Raw genomic sequence first — 15,965 nt, 5'->3', positions numbered from 1 at the left:
ATTGCAAGAGGTGTAGGTGTTGTAACAGGACTCACTCTCAAATGCTAGGGGTTTTGGTCAGTTGGGGAAGGGTTACAAAGTTGGCTGAAGATGATTGGCCCTCTTGAAACGTAATTCACGAGCTTTATAACCGCAGAGGCTTGCAGCTCCCAAACACGATGCCCCTTAAGTTTGGTCATGGGTAGACATTCTCTATTAGAACTATCTCACATGGAGAATAACCCCATTCTGGTATAATCAAAATGTAACTGGGTTGTAGATATGCAAATGCTTTATGTAATGTTTATTTGGAGGAAAATTAGGCACAAAAATATGGGTGTGATCTCCCTGACACCTATGTAAGTTGGTGAGATTAGGGGCTGCAAAGTGAAGGTGTGAAGGTGAACTGGAGGCTTTGAGAGAAAGTGTGGGGTCCAACAGTAATGACCAAGGAATCATGCCATCTGACTTGAAGTTATGCACAAGCTCAGTGAGACTGAACTGTGCTATGGCTGCCGCTCAAGCCAATGGGGCCTTAGGCTGAATTACTAGAAGTATAGAGCTCTGAACATAGGAGGGGAAGAGCTGGTCCTACTATAGCTGGAGCCTAACTTTCAGTTTGAGACAGGCCTGTTCTTAGTGGGCTTCTTGGGCAAAACTAGGATTTGATGCATGTTAGCCACCGGGAAGTAGATTCTTGCATTAATAAGAAAGAATTCTTGACTGATTAGAGTTATGCAAAAAAAAAAAAAAAAAAAAAAAATGGAGTGCATTGTGGGATGGTGAGCATTTGGACCCTGGGAGGCCCTGTGTGGCTGCATCCCACGCCATGGTTCCACTGAGCTGTGGTCCTCCTGCCCGCTGGGTGACTTTGGCAAAGACGTGTCTATGACTTTGTCCCTTCATTTCTCTCCGTGCAGAATTGGAGGTATCGTCTGCTATCTCTCGTCCCCTGCCCCTCCTGCCTCTCCCTTTATGGCTGTGAGAGTGAATGAGCTGCGGGGGCCCTTAGAGGCAAGGGGTGTCTGAAATACAAAGCAGCAGCCGCGCTCCTGGCACTGATGTATTGTCTCTGCTCCCCACGATGAAGTTCTTGGCAGGTCGGCTTCTTCCAGAGCCAGGCAGGTTCATTACTAGCCGGCATGTCAGGCTGTGAAATTAAAGCTGTTTTGGTTTTTTTCTTTTTTAAAAATTCTCCACATCCACTAATTTATGAAATATCATTAAATGCTGGGCCTGGCCTTGGCTCATAGAAACATTAGGGAGCACTGAGTCCTAGCATTTGAAAATCTCCTGCAAGCAAAAAATGGATGAGGGTGTCAGGGGGGCCAGGGGCCAGGTTGGGGCCACCAGTGACATCCGACGTGAGGATCCCAAGTGCCTTGTAGGGCTCTGCAGACACATGAGGCAGTGGGGATTAAAATAGGGCAGCAGAGATGGGAGCAACACGAGGGCACTGGGGGTTCCAGGAGTGGGGAAGATGGGGTGCACAGGAGGCTGCTTTTTCAGGAGGGTTTGCATGTCTGGGTCTGGTCCTTTTCCCCAGCTATGGCCTGCTCAGGCCCCTCCGTCCATCCCCATCATTCATTCATTCATTCATTCCTCCGGCAAATATTTATCTAGTAATCCAGGCATGTTCTGGGTCCTACAATGGAAGAAAAATGGATAAGACACGAACCTGGATCCTGGAAGTGCATGCGTTTTTTTGTTTGTTTGTTTGTTGTTTTTTCCAAAGTGCTGAGATTACAGGCGTGAACCATTGGGCCCAGCCGTGCATGTGTTTTTAGTGAGGGTAGGCAGCAAGTCTACACAGAGGCCTGCGAGGTCCCAGATGTGCTGCTGTGGGCCTGGTGCTGGCAGAGGAGTCATGCTTGGGGAGGGGCTGCTCCCACCAGTAGGGGACCGATGGCACCCATGAGGCCATGAGATATGGGCAGTGGCTACCCCTGGGTTCTGAGCAGCATGGAAGCAGGTGGAGAAGCTAAGGAAGGGGAAAGCTTGAAGGGGGAATTGTGTCCCTCACCCCCAGAGAAATAGGATGCCTGCTTGAAATATACATAATGACATGTAGCAGAAGCCTGTATTGAAACCACAGTCAACATGGTCCAAACTGAAGACAAGGAAGACACTGTGGGGATATTAGCTAATTACAAGACTTAACAAATGAGGTGAGGCCGGAGTGTGGGCTCACTGTCTGGCCATAGCCTGACTGGGCCTAAGTTTACCTGCTGTGTGTGTTTTGAATGGGCCCCTGGTGACAGAGAAGATTCTGATACAGCCTGATGACTTGGGGCTTTTCTCTGTGACAGGGGCCTGCACCCTCTCCCTCCTCCAGAGTCAGGGCAGGCCCCAGACCGGATCGCCCTGTGGGACTTGAAGGCATTGCCAGGAGTGAGGCCCTGCTCTAGGCTCTGTGGATTTAACCACAGAAATGACAGACCCAAATCCTGGCCCTCAAGGAGGCCATTGGCAAATGTAAGGATGGGATTCATCTTCCCAAATTTGGATGTGGATTTGTTCGTAGCCCTGATTTGAAGTTATTTTGAAATGCCTTCTGTTGAGGAAGGGGCAGGGGAGGCTTGGTACTCAGGCTAGCCCGTGGGTCTGCTCCTGCTCTGGGGAGGGCATCAGTTAGGCCTGAACCACACCATGAGTGGCTGGTGACCTCCTGCAGGTTGGTGCTAGCATTGCCTGGGGCCTGATCCCCTGAGTCACCCTGCCTCACCCCAGATTGTCCCATTGTGGGCTAGATTATAGCTCAGTCATCTCAGCTGAGACAACCCTCTGGTTTTGGAAGGGAATTTTCCCGAATGCCACCAGCTAAGCTCTCTGGCCCTGAGCTTTGGCTGTGCCACCACGGATGGGCCTTGCCTCCTTCCTGTGCTTTGTGCTGGGCTCCCTCCACAGGGGCGGCTCCCCTGCCCTGCGCCTCCCTCTCCCGCTCCTGCCGCACCCTCTCCCTGCCCACTGCACTGGCTTCAGAGGTCAGCTTCCTGTCTTCCCGCCCTCCTGCCTGTGCGGGGCAGGCCTGGCTCGCCAAGACTTCATGGCCAACTGTCTCTGCTGTCACCTCCTCCCTCCTGCCCTTGCTCCCTTCCCCATCTCAGCCCTGGCTCTCCCCAGCTCCGGCTCACCAGCTGGAATCGCCCCAGCACTTTGGGCACATCACTGTCATTGGCTCTCCCTTCCCCACCGCTGGAGGGAACACATCAGGTTCTTTCTCCGATGGCTGTTCTCAAGGCGTTGACAGCCCAAGGGTGGGTGCCTGGTGGGGGGATAGGGTGTGAGGCAGGGTTTCTCAAACTCTATGACAATTGGGGCAGACAGTTCTTGACTATGTGGCTGTCCTGTGTGCTGCAGGGTGTTCAGCAGCATCCCTGGCCTCTACTCACCAGAGGCCAGGAGCAGCCCCCCCGAGTTGTGGCAACCAGAAATGTCCCCAGACATGCCACATGTTCCCTGTGGAGCAGAATTGCTCCTGACTGGGAACCACTGGGCTGAGGGCTGAGAGCACCATGTCTCAGGCTCAGCTAAGACTGCACCAGAGGGACCTGAGAAATGATCTCATCCAAATCCCATGTTTTAAAGGAAATTGGGCCTCCGAGAGCTAAAGAATCTTAAGGTCACACCGGGGAGCAGCATGATGAGAGATGCATTTTAGGAAAAGGAATCAGGCAGCTCTATGCAGGCTGGGCTGGAAACCAGAGGCCAGGGGCAGGGAGGGCAGTGGGGGCCGTGATCTGGACTTGGGACCCATGGCAAAGGTCTGGTCTTGGTGCCTGTGCCCTGTCAGTCGGAGGTCCCCTGGGAGCAGGTGGTAGTAAAGCCTTCTGCACCAAATGCCAGAAACCAAGGTTTTGTCCCAGTCCAGCATTGTGACTGGGGACTTCCATGTCCCCGCCTTAGCTTCCTGGAAAATCAAGGCGTGACCTTTGTGTTTTCTTCTTGCTGGGAGGCTCTGTTAGTGTTGGGCCATCGGAAGTTGGGAGCAGAGGGCTGAACTCGGCTGGAGCCCCTTGAGGATGGGAGTGTGGCAGTGGGGATGTGTGTGGCACCCACTGTACTGCGCTGGCCTCCTCACTGGGCAGACGTGCACCGTGTGTGGAGTTGTGCCAGGCGGGGGCTGTGATGGAGGCGGGAACAGGTTTGAGGGCTTGGAGAGGAAGGCTTCAGGTCTGACTGTGCCCCCGTAGGGTAGGCCACAGATCTTTCCTGAGGGCCTGGAGGACTTTGGACAGGAAATGGGAAAGGATGCAGATTTGGGGACAGGGCACCAGCTATGTTCCCTGAGAGGACGAAGGCTCCCGGCCGGGTCTGGCAAGGCCAAATCAAAGGATGTGGAGTGTGAAGTCAGAGGACCAATTTGAAGAGAGGTGACCAGGTCCTGGAGTTTCTGACCTAAGAGATTTTCCTAAGTGGAGGCTCCTGAGCATCCCAGCACTTCCCCCAGGAGGGAAGTGGAGAGAGGGGCTTGGAAGGGGCCCCCCTCCCTGCAGGTACACCCACAGTGGGAAACCGCTTCAGGAGAAAGCTGTACTTTGAGAACTTTTCCAGGCCCGAGGAGGATCCAGGCTCTGAGCTCTGGGGTCCTGCGTGTCTCCAGCTGCAGTGGGTGGGGGCACCCTGCGACTTCCCCTGCAGTGAGTACCTGCGGCAGCAGGGTTTCCGCTTACTCATTCCAGGGTCTGGCTTTTAGAGCCATACATCTTCAGCATGAAGATCATAAATTCTCCATGGTATGATTAATGAAAGAAAAATTGAGACGGCAGCATAGAAACTGACCCGATTGAAGAAAAGTCAGAGTGACTATTTGGATGAAAGTTTCAGCCATCACTGGTGAACCCAGAGCTTCTGAACCAGCCTGGAGCGCCACCTAGTGGCCTCAGTGGGGGCTAGCCCCCATTCCCCGGCGAAGCTTTGTGATGGCCCAGTTGGGCGATGCTGTGGGGCTGAGTGTGCCCATTCCTTGGGAGCCCTGACCTGGTTCCATGTGGGGCTGCCCCGGGGACAGGGGGTGCAGGCCCACTCTCCACAGTGTGAAGGACCCAGGCAGCTGCGGGACGTACCTCATTCGGACCCCCGTCCAGCTCCTTGCACTGTCTCTGGGTTAGTAATATGTGGAGGTGTCTGTTCCCACCTTTTTCTTCATGCACTGTGTGGACCACCTTTCTGGTTCCCCATTTATCAAAATGCTGCTCATTCTTCAAAGCCCAGCAAGGCCTGTCAATGCCACCTTCAGAACATCTCAAATCGGCCCATTTCTCACCGCTCCTCCATAGCCTCCTGGTATGAGTTGTCCCCAGCTCCCACCTCCCAGTAGCCTCCCAGTTGCTCACCTGGCCTCCCTCGGGCCGTCCCGCTGTCGCTTCTCCAAACAGCAGCCAGAGTGATCTGCGGAAAACCTCAGTGAGATCTTGTCAGTCTCCAGCTCCGGGGCCTTCCCGTCACACTGAGGACACCTGCACGTTTCGTTTACTTGCGAGGTCCCGGCTGGCCTGGCCCCCGGCCACCCCACCTGCCTTGTCTCCTACCACGTGTCACCTCACTCAGTGTTGCAGCACACGGCCGGCATGCTCCTCCTTGGCTGGCCAGGCTCCTTTCCACTCCAGGGCTTTTACACCCGCTGTTCCCTCTGGAACGTTCTTCCCCCAGATAGTTACGTTGTTCCCTCCCCCTGTTTATTTGGGTTTTTGCTTGAACACCACCTCTTCCAAGACACCTTCCCTGCCCACACCCTCCCCAGTTATTTTCTGGCTCTTTACATAGCCTTATTTTTCTTCGTGGCACATGTCAGCAGCTGAAGTTGTGTCATGTGTTGCTTACCTAAGGTCAGTGTCTCCTATAAGAATCTACTCTTCCTGAAGGCAGGGTCTTTGCCAGTGAGGTGTACCACTGTCTCCCCAGCTCGGAGAACAGAGCCTGGCACTGAACACGCAGGTGTTGGGTTTGTGGAGGAATAAGCGAAGGAGATGCCCTCCCTCTGGGAAGCATCTGTCCCCTCCCCTTGCCTTCCCTTGGGCATCACTACCCTGCCTAATTGGGGGTTGCCTTGTCTCAGCCCCGAGCCTGTTTCCTCCCAGGAGCCAGAGCAGCTTGAGAGCAGGGGCTGGGCTGATTCCTGGATTCAGCATGGTCAGCACAGGCCCTGGCACAGAACAACTGCCAGGGAAGTGCCTTTCCAGCAAGCAGTGCCCGGAGCTGGCCACCCACTTCACGTAGCTTATTCCATTCTAATTCTTACAATAGTCCAAAAGGAAGGGGATGATATTCTCACTCTGCATACGAGAGGTTTTCAAGCTCACACCACCAGGATAAGCTAGAACCGGGAGTCCTATTCGGGTCTGTGACTCCTAAGCCCTTACCCCCTGCATGTTCACCTGGCATGGAATGTTCTCAGCCTTCATCTGCCCAAGTCCACCCACCCTTTAGGGACTGCCTCCTTCAACTGGCTTCCGTGACTGTGACAGTGATCGCCTCCTCTGAACGCCTGTAGCGTTGACTGGGCACTAGTCCATCCCACCTGGGAGTGTAAATGTTGCACTTTTATAGTTCCCATCCAGCCAGAACAGAGACCCCTGGAAAACAGGTCTCTAAAGTGGTTGTAGCTGTTCTGGCTTGGCACACTGCATGCTGTAGGCACTCAATAAATACTATTTGACTGATTGATTGGTTCCTTAGACTCAGCAAACTTCCCCTGAGCTGGCGGAGGGAGTGGGGGAGTGCCAGCTATATCGAGCATAAAATAAGGCAGATGTGGAGATTTGCGGCCAGTGAAATGGAAGCTTCCCCAGGTGAAGCTGGTGGCGCCAGCAGCCCCAGGGGTGCTGTTGGGGAGAGTTACTTTTTGGTTTTGGGGCCGATCATGCCAGAGGCCAGCCTTTTAGATAGATGCTGAAGGCAGCCGTGGACTCCCATGTCCCACACACTGGCCAGGCCCGCAGCCAGCTGGTGACTGCCTCCTTTCTCCATCTGTGGGAAATTGTTCTTCAGACTCCAGTGGACAAATGGCCCTTCAGGTCAGAGTAACAGGACCCAGTCGCTGGAAGTTCTGGCTCCAAGAAACCCGACTCTGAGGGTCCCTTCCCACCTCCAGAGATGAAGTCTTTTTGCTTTCCCTGACCACAGTTCTCCCCTCTCGCCAGGCCTCCATCTTGGGCACTGGGGCCTCTTCTCTGTCACGCAGAGTAACCTAACCCCTCACATGTGCCCAGTACCTTCCATGTATTTGTTATGCACTTCTGCCTCTGTGTGGTTTAATCCATCCTCAGAGTGACCTGGGAGGCTCGTGAAGCTGGCACAGTCTCCGTTGTCATATGGGGAGACTGAGGCACAGAGAGGCTAGGGGACCGTCTGGATCACACAGCCGACATGCTTTGGGTCTGCGGCCATGCCTGATGGTAGTCCCGTTCTCACCTTGTCGGTTCTTACTTTGTCTGTGTCTCAGAGCATGGGGTGGGGACCTGCAGGGTTCCCAGGTCCATGGACGAGTGTGAGAGCAGCGCCAGGCTAATGGGCTTTCCTTCCTCTCCAGCTCTGTGGCTGTGGGCTGCTTGGAGTGGGCATCTGGCTCTCCGTGTCCCAAGGCAACTTTGCCACCTTCTCCCCCAGCTTCCCTTCGTTGTCTGCAGCCAACCTGGTCATCGCCATAGGCACCATTGTTATGGTGACGGGCTTCCTCGGCTGCCTGGGGGCCATCAAGGAAAACAAGTGCCTCCTGCTCAGCGTAAGTTATGTCCGAATCCCCAGCCCCTCCAACTCCTGATCTCCTTGCACTTGCACCCCTGGGACAGGCAAGACCTGGAACACTAGCCACCTGGGTGTCCAACCTGAGCCCAGGGAAACTGCTTCTAGAATGTTCTAGGCTTGATCACACTCCTCCTCCTCATGATTGGTTATGCATACCCCTTGTTGTCCCTCCCACTCCCTGATGAGTCAGCTCCTTTATGCCCCTGTCCTAGCTATCTGGGTTTCCTCAGGAGGAGCTGGCCTCTCCCAGACCTGGGAAGCCCCACCTAGGTGCCACCTGTCCCTGCCTTCCACGCCTTCCTTGTCCTCAACCCTGCCCATTGCCACCTACCCATGCCTGGCCCTTTCCTTTCCAGTTTTTCATCGTCCTGTTGGTCATCCTCCTAGCAGAGCTGATCTTACTCATCCTCTTCTTTGTCTACATGGACAAGGTAAGCCTTGCCAGATGGGAGGGGGCATATGGAATGTCACTACCCTTAGGGTTGGGCCAAGCAGACCAGGGGCCCTTCCCTGGCCAGAGGAGGAGTTCTGGCAAGCAGCATCTGTGCAGAAAGGAAGATGGACCCATGGGTTGGGAAAGCTACCGAGGAAAGGCCAGATGGAAGGTTTTGATGGAGGGAGCATGGGGTGGGCAAATTTGGAGGATGGGGGAGTTGTATAGTCCCAGGAAGGGAAAGCTTCTGCATGACCAGAGATGGCAGTGGGCTGCCTCTGGCGCTAGTGAGCTCCCTGTCACTGGAAGGAATCAAGCTGCCTGGAGAAGGGATTCACACCTCCTCAGGTGGCTGGGCTGGGTGATTTGAGAGAAACAAGGAGGAACTCCCTGGACGAAGCTGGCTGAGCAGGACTGACAGCACAGAGAGGCCCTGTTTCCTGTACTAGAGCCCTTAAGGACGGGCGCTGCTCCTGGGTTCGGGAGGATGGTGGGTGGCCCCCTATAACCTCACCAGGCTGGGCAGTTTGCAGTCACGAGCGAAGTTGGCCAAGATTTCAGTCTGTTGGGGCGTGGCAGGCCCTTTGGTACCATGCGCTCCAGAACTGTGTAAGGAGCAGTTCTTGAAGTAGCTGCCTGAGCCACACTGAAAGTCAGAGACATCGTTAGGATGAGAAAGAATACTTTTTTAGTTTTGCACTTGTGAAAGGGAAGAAAGAACTTCGGCGAGAGATTTCTCTGTTCTTGGCCCTTTCATGAGAATTGCTTCCCTTAGTTCTTACAACAGCACCGTGAGTAGATACGGCTGTTCAATATCAGGTAGAACAGCGGTGAGGGAGGCGCGAGGTCACATGACCTGTCTTCCTCCCTCTCGTTCCCAGGGTGTGTTTTGAGGGGGGCAGTCTGTGGGGAAGCTGCGTAGTGAGGGGCGAGGGTGGCAGAGTGGCCTGTGTGTGTGGCTGGTCCTGGGATGGGACAGTGGAGGCACGTGGTGTATTTTTGCCTCTTTGTGTTACAGCCCTGGCCCTGAGTTTAGCTCTGCCGGGAGGCGCTGGGTGCACCAAGGCTTGCTGTATTCTGAAGCTGGGAGTGTGTGCCTACCCCTGCACCTCTGTTGGGCCAGCAGAGCTCCCCCACCCCAGTGGGCAGGGCCTTCCAGACCAGCTGCCTCCCCTGCCTTCCTCAGCCCTCATCTGTCACCCACCATCCTGGGTGACCTGAGGTGGGCTGGAGAGACAAGCTGCGTCCTGATCCTAACCGTCTCGCTATGTCCCTCCACCTGGCAGGTGAATGAGAACGCCAAGAAGGACCTGAAGGAAGGCCTGCTGCTGTACCACACAGAGAACAACGTGGGGCTGAAGAACGCCTGGAACATCATCCAGGCTGAGGTACGGGCTGGGCCACACTGGCGGGGGTCCAGGGGCCCGCCAGGCAAGGAGGAGGGGTAGCAGCCAGCACTTCTAGCTGCCTTCCCAGGTGACCTGACCCGGCACCTGTGCTTTCTGGATTTTAGCCGGGAGTGGGGTGGTACCGACCGGGGCATTTGCCTGAACTGCCGAGTCAGACGTGGTACAGCAGGGTGCAGCCAGGGAGGGATGAGGACACAGGTAGGGGCAGGCCTAAGAGAGCTGTGGCTGAGCTTTGGGATGAATGACTGAATTTATTTTGGCAATGATTTGCCTCTGTGATGGGGCTTGGCTTAGGTGAGGAGGCCCTGGCTGTAAGAGGAAAACAAGTCCATACTCCCAGATGCACCCATTTTAATCCCTGGCGAGGGGCCGGCAGGGGCTTGAGTGGCAGTCAGCTTGGGACGGTTTGCAGAAAGAGCAGAGGTGCGGGTGGGCGAGGTGCCCAACCCGACGGGTGGGCTGCATTGCCCTCTCCCACTCTGGTCTCCAGGAGGGAGCACTCACTCGCTTCCCCATTGGGCCCGGCTGAAACCCAAAGAAGGAACGAGAAGCAAGCCCTTTGTCTCCTCCCTTAACTCCAGGGTGGCCACTTTTTGGGGGGCTGGAGTTGGCCTGGGCGAGGGAAGGCCCTGGGGAGGAAGGGGCAGGCCATGGCATGTCTGACCGCCCCTTCCATTCCCGCCGGCCAGATGCGATGCTGTGGCGTCACTGACTACACAGACTGGTACCCGGTGCTGGGAGAGAACACGGTTCCCGACCGCTGCTGCATGGAGAACTCCCAGGGCTGCGGGCGCAATGCCACCACGCCTTTGTGGAGAACGGTGAGGCTGGGGGTGGGCCGCTTGGGTCCGAGAGCCCATGGGTGGATGTCCTGGCACGAGGAGACCTATAGCGGGGGCTGGGCCCAGGACACTAAGAGGTTGGCTGAATGTGGGGTGGGGTAGGGCCTCACAAAATAAAGCCAAAAGGCAGATGGAAAATAGGGGCTGGGGCTGGACCCACACAGTTGGGAGAGTCAGAGGGGGAGGGGTTGAATGGGGTCTGAGGCTGTGCAGCTGGTCTTGCAGGTGGGGCGGAGGCTGCACCAAGGGAGGGGGACGGGGCTGAGGCCAGGGAGGGCTGGGAGGTAAGAGCAAGGACGGGGTGGAAGGAGAGAGTGAGGTGGGGGCCGGGCTGCAGGGAGCACATGGTTGGGCTGGGACCCTAACCTCGTGGGCCTCGCTCCCCAGGGCTGCTATGAGAAGGTGAAGATGTGGTTCGATGACAATAAGCACGTGCTGGGCACGGTGGGGATGTGCATCCTCATCATGCAGGTAAGAGGGGCGTCCCTAGCAGCCTCGCCCACCCTGCTGGCCTCAGCCGCAGAGGGAAGGAAGCACAGAGAAGTGAAAGCAGTGTTGGTTCATGGCGGAGGGTCTGGAATTCATCACAGCTCTTCAAGCTTGGCAGCTGTGCCTGCCGCCGTTTTCTCTGAGCTCTGACCTGAGAGCACCTCAGCACTGAGAGTGGTGCTCAGGGCTGCCTGTGGCCAGGCCTAGACTGGGATATTGAAGCTGGAGTCACCCTCCGTGGGTTCCCCCAGTTCTGCCCAAACCTTGAGCCCAGAGAGCCATGCAAGGCACACACGGTGTCCCCTGGTCACCGTCTTTACAGCCTGTGCATACGGCACACTATCTGTGGTGACCGCGAGACCACAGCAGGCTTCCTTCTGCCTCCTGCACTCGTCTGGGTCCCCAGCTCCTTTGAGATTCAGGAGGGGAGGGACACAAACAAGTAGTGACATCGTCGCGAGCACACATCGTTGGTAAGACAGCCTTGTTGCTGCCAAGACATTGCACCGTGTATTCTACAAGCAGACAGGAGAGGCTTGGCAGGAGTCCTTTTTTTTTCTTTTTTAAGTGACAGGGTCTCACTTTGTTGCTCAGGTTGGAGTGCAGTGGCGCCCTTAGAGCTCGCTGCAGCCACAAACTCCTGGGCTCCAGCAGTCGTCCCACTTCAGCCTCTCAAGCATCTGGGACTACAGGCATATACACCACCATACCTGAATGATTGAAAACTTTTTTTAAAAAATAGAGATGGGGCCTCCCTCTATTGCCCAGGCTGATCTCAAGCCATCCTCCCACCTTGGCCTCCTAAAGTGCCACTGTGCCCGGCTGGCCTGAGTCCTGAGTGATCCCCGCCACCTCCCACTCCCCACCTTGGCTCCTGTGAGCCCTCACTTAGGGCCAGGTCCTCCGTGCATCCCGTGCCCGCAGCACCCCTCTGAGTGGGCATGCGTGTGCATCCTGCAGAGGTTTGATGGCTTCTGGTCTAACAGCCCCACGAGGCTGAGCCAGCGTTCACCTGTGTATGACCTCTGTTCGCGGTTTTCTTCATTTCTTCATTCCACAAGCATTTTCCTGGCATACCAGTGGCCATCCCTGCTTGCTCTAGGTGCCCTGTGACATCCCAAGCCTCTCGGGGCTGAGGTCAGGTCCAGGCTGCTGCAGCTCCTGCCTCAGGCCCCTCCCCGTGTCTTTCAGATCCTGGGCATGGCCTTCTCCATGACCCTTTTCCAGCACATCCACCGGACTGGTAAGAAGTACGACGCATGAGCGGGCTGGCCGGGAGTGCCCGCCCCGCCCTGCTGCCCTGTGGAGGGAAGAGGATTGAGCTTTGTGTCGCCTGCCTGCACTCTCCAGATGTGACCCCTGCACCCACCCACCCCAGCCTGCCCTACCCCACCTACCCTGCCTCAGCCTCGGACTTCTCAGTGGGTGGAGTGCCAGGGAGGAGGAGGCACACGGAGACCTGGGGCTTGGGGCACCTGGATTCCTGCATCTGCATATGCGTATTTGCCAAAGACGACAGGGTGGGCTGGGGTGCACTCAGGAGGAACCCCCAGCACTGATGGGCTTCTGCCCCTGCCCTTCCTCACACTGACACTTTGTCCCCACATGGGGTGGGGAGCAGAGTGCCTGCCCCGTGGAGATACCGCCCCAGCAGGGGCTGCTACGTCCATGGCCACCATGGGGCACTTGGCGGGGCGGGGGTCTGCCAGCCTCTGGGCAAGGCCCCTGGAGCATCTCGCCCAGGCTTTTTATACCTTACAATGTAACTTTTTTTATTTTATTTTACTCTACGATTATTCAGGAATATTATCTCTCAGATAAGTTTAGGGTTAGATTTCTGATTTGTAACTTTTTACTGTGTTGATTTCTTTAATGGTTTGAATTTTTTTCCCTGAGGGTGAGGGATAGGTGGGAAGAGAGGACATCTGTCCAGTCTCAATCAGGACAGACCACCGTGCGACACCCGGGAGGCTCTCGGATGGGGTGTGCCTGCGCCCTCAGAACGTGTGGGAAGGAGGGGCCGTGGACTGGATGCAGGACCTTGCCAGGCCTGGTGTCCAAGGACGGGAGCCTGGGAGAGGTGGGTGGAGCATGAAGCAGGCTGGAGGCACCCCTGCACAGGAGGTGGCGTTTGCTAACTAATCGAGCTGGAAAGGCCAGGGCAGGGGGTCCCCACGGTGCTGGAGAAACGCTTTGCCAGGAATGTGGCAGAGCTAGAGGGGTCCTTAGACTTTTCGCTGAGGAGCAGTTACTGGTATTTTCTTTCTTCCTTCCTCCCGCTCTCTGCTGGCACAGGAGGCTTCCCCTTCCACCCCATGTGGGTACTCCCACAGCAGGTTCTGCACACCCCAGTTATTTCACAGACATTCCTGCTAGAAACTGTCAGACAAATACCTCTCTAGTTCAGATGCTGCTCACTTTCTCCCTTGCTTCTGGAAGGGGAAGCAGTCCTTAGGTTTTGCTGTGCTGGGACAGTGGCAGGGGATCCACGGGGGCGGGGACCCACGGTCATCCCCGCCAGCCTTGCTCAGCTGTTTGCCCTGCTGGGAAGGAGGGAATCACGTCCGCCTGGGTCCCAAGATCTTCGCCTCCTTCCCTGGGGCCATAGACAGCAGTGGGTTGGGTGGCGATCATATCGCTTATGATCCCAAGGAGAAGAAATAAAGAAAACCCCAGGGACGTCAGACTGGCTCTTGTTACCAGAGCCACAGGAAGAAAGCAGCCTGAGTCATGCATGTGCAGAGCTGGGCCTGGGAGAGAAACAGGCTGGGGAGTGAGGTGGGGAGTGGGATTCAGCTGCAGCAGGGCGCCCCTCCAAACTGCAGCTGATCTGGCTTACTGTTTTGCAGTCCAAAAGGTGGCGCATCCATGGGACTGAGCATGGAGACCTTACCCACTAGCCAGCATCTAGTGCAGTTGATCAGGTGGGGCCTTGGTGGGCGGCTGCCTTTCCTATACAGTTTGTCTTGTCACCCTGGTTTCCCACTGGGGCCAGGTCTCTTCTCCAGCCTCCACCTGTCTGTCTGCTCCAAGAGCTGAGACACAGCCACCCAGCTCCAGTCACTCCTCTGTTCACCTTAAGTAACACACACATCGGGACCAGGAGGATAGAACTGTTGGCATTATCAGGACTCGTGTTTTGCGGGGGTGGGAGTTGAGAGTAGGGTGGTCTTGTGAGTTGGGCAGGGTAAAGACCGCTTCCCTGAGACAGGGACAGTGGTGCTGATGGAACCCGGGGAGGCCCACATTTGAGCAAAGCTGCCCTTCCCTTGTCCCCTGGCCTGGCTTCCTGGTAAGGAGTTTCAGCCACCTCCCCAGGAACCCCCAAAGTGCAGATTCTGGAGCAGACACACCCTGGCGGAGAGACACTCGGCACACAAATGCTCCAGTTGCACGGTGGGACCTGGGGCCTCGTGCGTTTCTCGCTGTGGGTGGGGTGGGGGTGTTTGTTTATGCCTATCAATGCAATTTTAAATTTTTGTTAATATCAACAGCAAAAGCCGAGTGCATTGGGAGATGTGCAACCTCCCTGAAAATCTTTTCTGTTTCTGGAGTGCTTCAGGGGTGGCCTCTGGCCCCAGAGCCTTTGCCACAGTGTCCCCACCAGCCCCCGCCTCATCCGTCTGTTTGCAGAGCCTCATCTACAGGTCCCCACGCTGCCTTCTTTACTCACTCTGCGCTTGGCTGTTTTGTTATTTGGCTGAGTCTACATTGGGCAGAAATCTCTGTGCACGGAATGGGTGTTCCTCCAAGCCCCTTCCACTCGGAGGGCCACACCCGGCGATGCCAGTGAAGGTGGCACAGCCTCTCTTCAGTTTCTCTTGACTGTGATCTCACTGGGGCAGAACTCCCCGAGAGAATTCCCTCACTCACGGCTCCCTCTGCCACAGTTAGTTCAGTCAGGTCTGATGTGAGCAGTTTACACACTTGTCTCAGAAAGTCCCTCAGGCTTTGTAGAGGACTCAGGGGGCATCCGCTGCAGACTCAGCCTTTCTCTGCAGCCATCTTGCAGCAGGGGTGAGTGGGCACAGGTTGCGAACTGCCCTTGGGTGGTGGTAGCAGGGGTCAAGGTGCAAGTCTCCCCCTGCACCCCTCCCCCAGCTTGCGCCTTGTCACCCCCTCTCCCTCCAGCATGGGTCTGCATCTCAGGCTCTCTGGAAGGGCAGCCCTGCCCCAGACCCTCTTGCAGATGTCCTGGTTTGACTTGGAACTAGGTGGCCATCTTTCCAGGCTTTGGTGGCCAAAGAGCAGTCCAGGTGGATGGAAGCGGCTGTCCCCTCCTCTCCAGCCCCTGCCCACCCACCGGTGGAGGTGCTAACTAGCAGGGACGTGGCATAGGATGGGAGCTGGGTGCGAGCTGTTTGGGGTCCATTCTTTGTCCCTCAGCTTCTCAGAGTCCGGCCAGCCCTTGTGTTCCCGTGCCCCCCCACTTTCCTCCTCCCCACTGCAGTGAGGCAATAGTCCGGGGTGGGGCCTGGCCTCCCTGCCCTGATTGGGCACTCAGGAGGTGAGGCCTGGGGGGCTTCCTGCCCACTCCTTGCCCACCTGCCTGCCCCCGGGCAGCACGGGAGGGAGAGCAGGGCGAGCACGCTTGTTGGTTTCAGATGCACTTTCTGCTTGCGATGCCGTATCTGTGCGTTCCTTCATCCTGGTCCTGGCTTTATGGAACACCATGTTTTTAGCATGTTTTTAAATAAAAACCAATAAAGTGTCAAAAGCACAGCAGGCTGTCTCTCAGTGGTGTGTTTTGTTCACTCGGCCAAAACTGTGACCTATGTCGTGGTTGGTGTGAGGGACCCAGATGGATCAGATACCACTCCTGCTGTTCACCCAAGACACACCCCCACGGGGACCTCCTCTCTCTTTTGGGGCCCAGGTTATAGATCTGCTGGCGCGGGGAGGGTCTCCGCCCTCTCTGGGTGCCTGAGGAATCCTCACATCACCCCTTGAAACAGGCTGGATCGGGGTCAGTCCCAGTGCCCGAGCCCTCTGCGTTGAGCGGCCGTAGTCCTGTCTCCGTACACCCATCACACACGGCCAGTCCTGTGGCCGGGCCCCTTAGTGGAT

At 56.2% G+C, this 15,965-nt stretch overlaps 1 protein-coding gene and 1 pseudogene across 11 annotated transcripts in view; both read left to right on the top strand.

The window, feature by feature from the left end:
• Window positions 1-15,620, top strand: part of TSPAN9 (tetraspanin 9) — a 208,530-nt gene extending 192,910 nt beyond the window's left edge. For 4 of the 10 annotated variants that reach the window (XM_017862909.1, XM_017862915.1, XM_017862922.1 and 1 more), the window contains 6 exons: window positions 7,511-7,702; window positions 8,082-8,156; window positions 9,445-9,546; window positions 10,257-10,388; window positions 10,797-10,880; window positions 12,090-15,620. In XM_017862909.1, coding sequence (XP_017718398.1) covers window positions 7,511-7,702; window positions 8,082-8,156; window positions 9,445-9,546; window positions 10,257-10,388; window positions 10,797-10,880; window positions 12,090-12,161 — 657 coding nt within the window. In that variant the 3' untranslated portion in view covers window positions 12,162-15,620. The remainder of the gene's footprint in view (window positions 1-7,510; window positions 7,703-8,081; window positions 8,157-9,444; window positions 9,547-10,256; window positions 10,389-10,796; window positions 10,881-12,089) is intronic. The other 6 variants (XR_001883537.1, XR_001883535.1, XR_001883536.1 and 3 more) reach the window with 6 other exon arrangements.
• Window positions 14,125-15,620, top strand: LOC108522280 (uncharacterized; annotated as a pseudogene). The gene has a single exon (XR_001883420.1). The product of XR_001883420.1 is annotated as an uncharacterized LOC108522280 (transcript).
• Window positions 15,621-15,965: the final 345 nt, after the last annotated feature.

This window comes from Rhinopithecus bieti, unplaced genomic scaffold (genome assembly GCF_001698545.2).
Source record: "Rhinopithecus bieti isolate Rb0 unplaced genomic scaffold, ASM169854v2 scaffold_2654, whole genome shotgun sequence".
NCBI lineage: Eukaryota > Metazoa > Chordata > Mammalia > Primates > Cercopithecidae > Rhinopithecus > Rhinopithecus bieti.
Note: the sequence above shows the minus strand (reverse complement) of the source record. Positions and strands in the feature narration are given on the sequence as shown.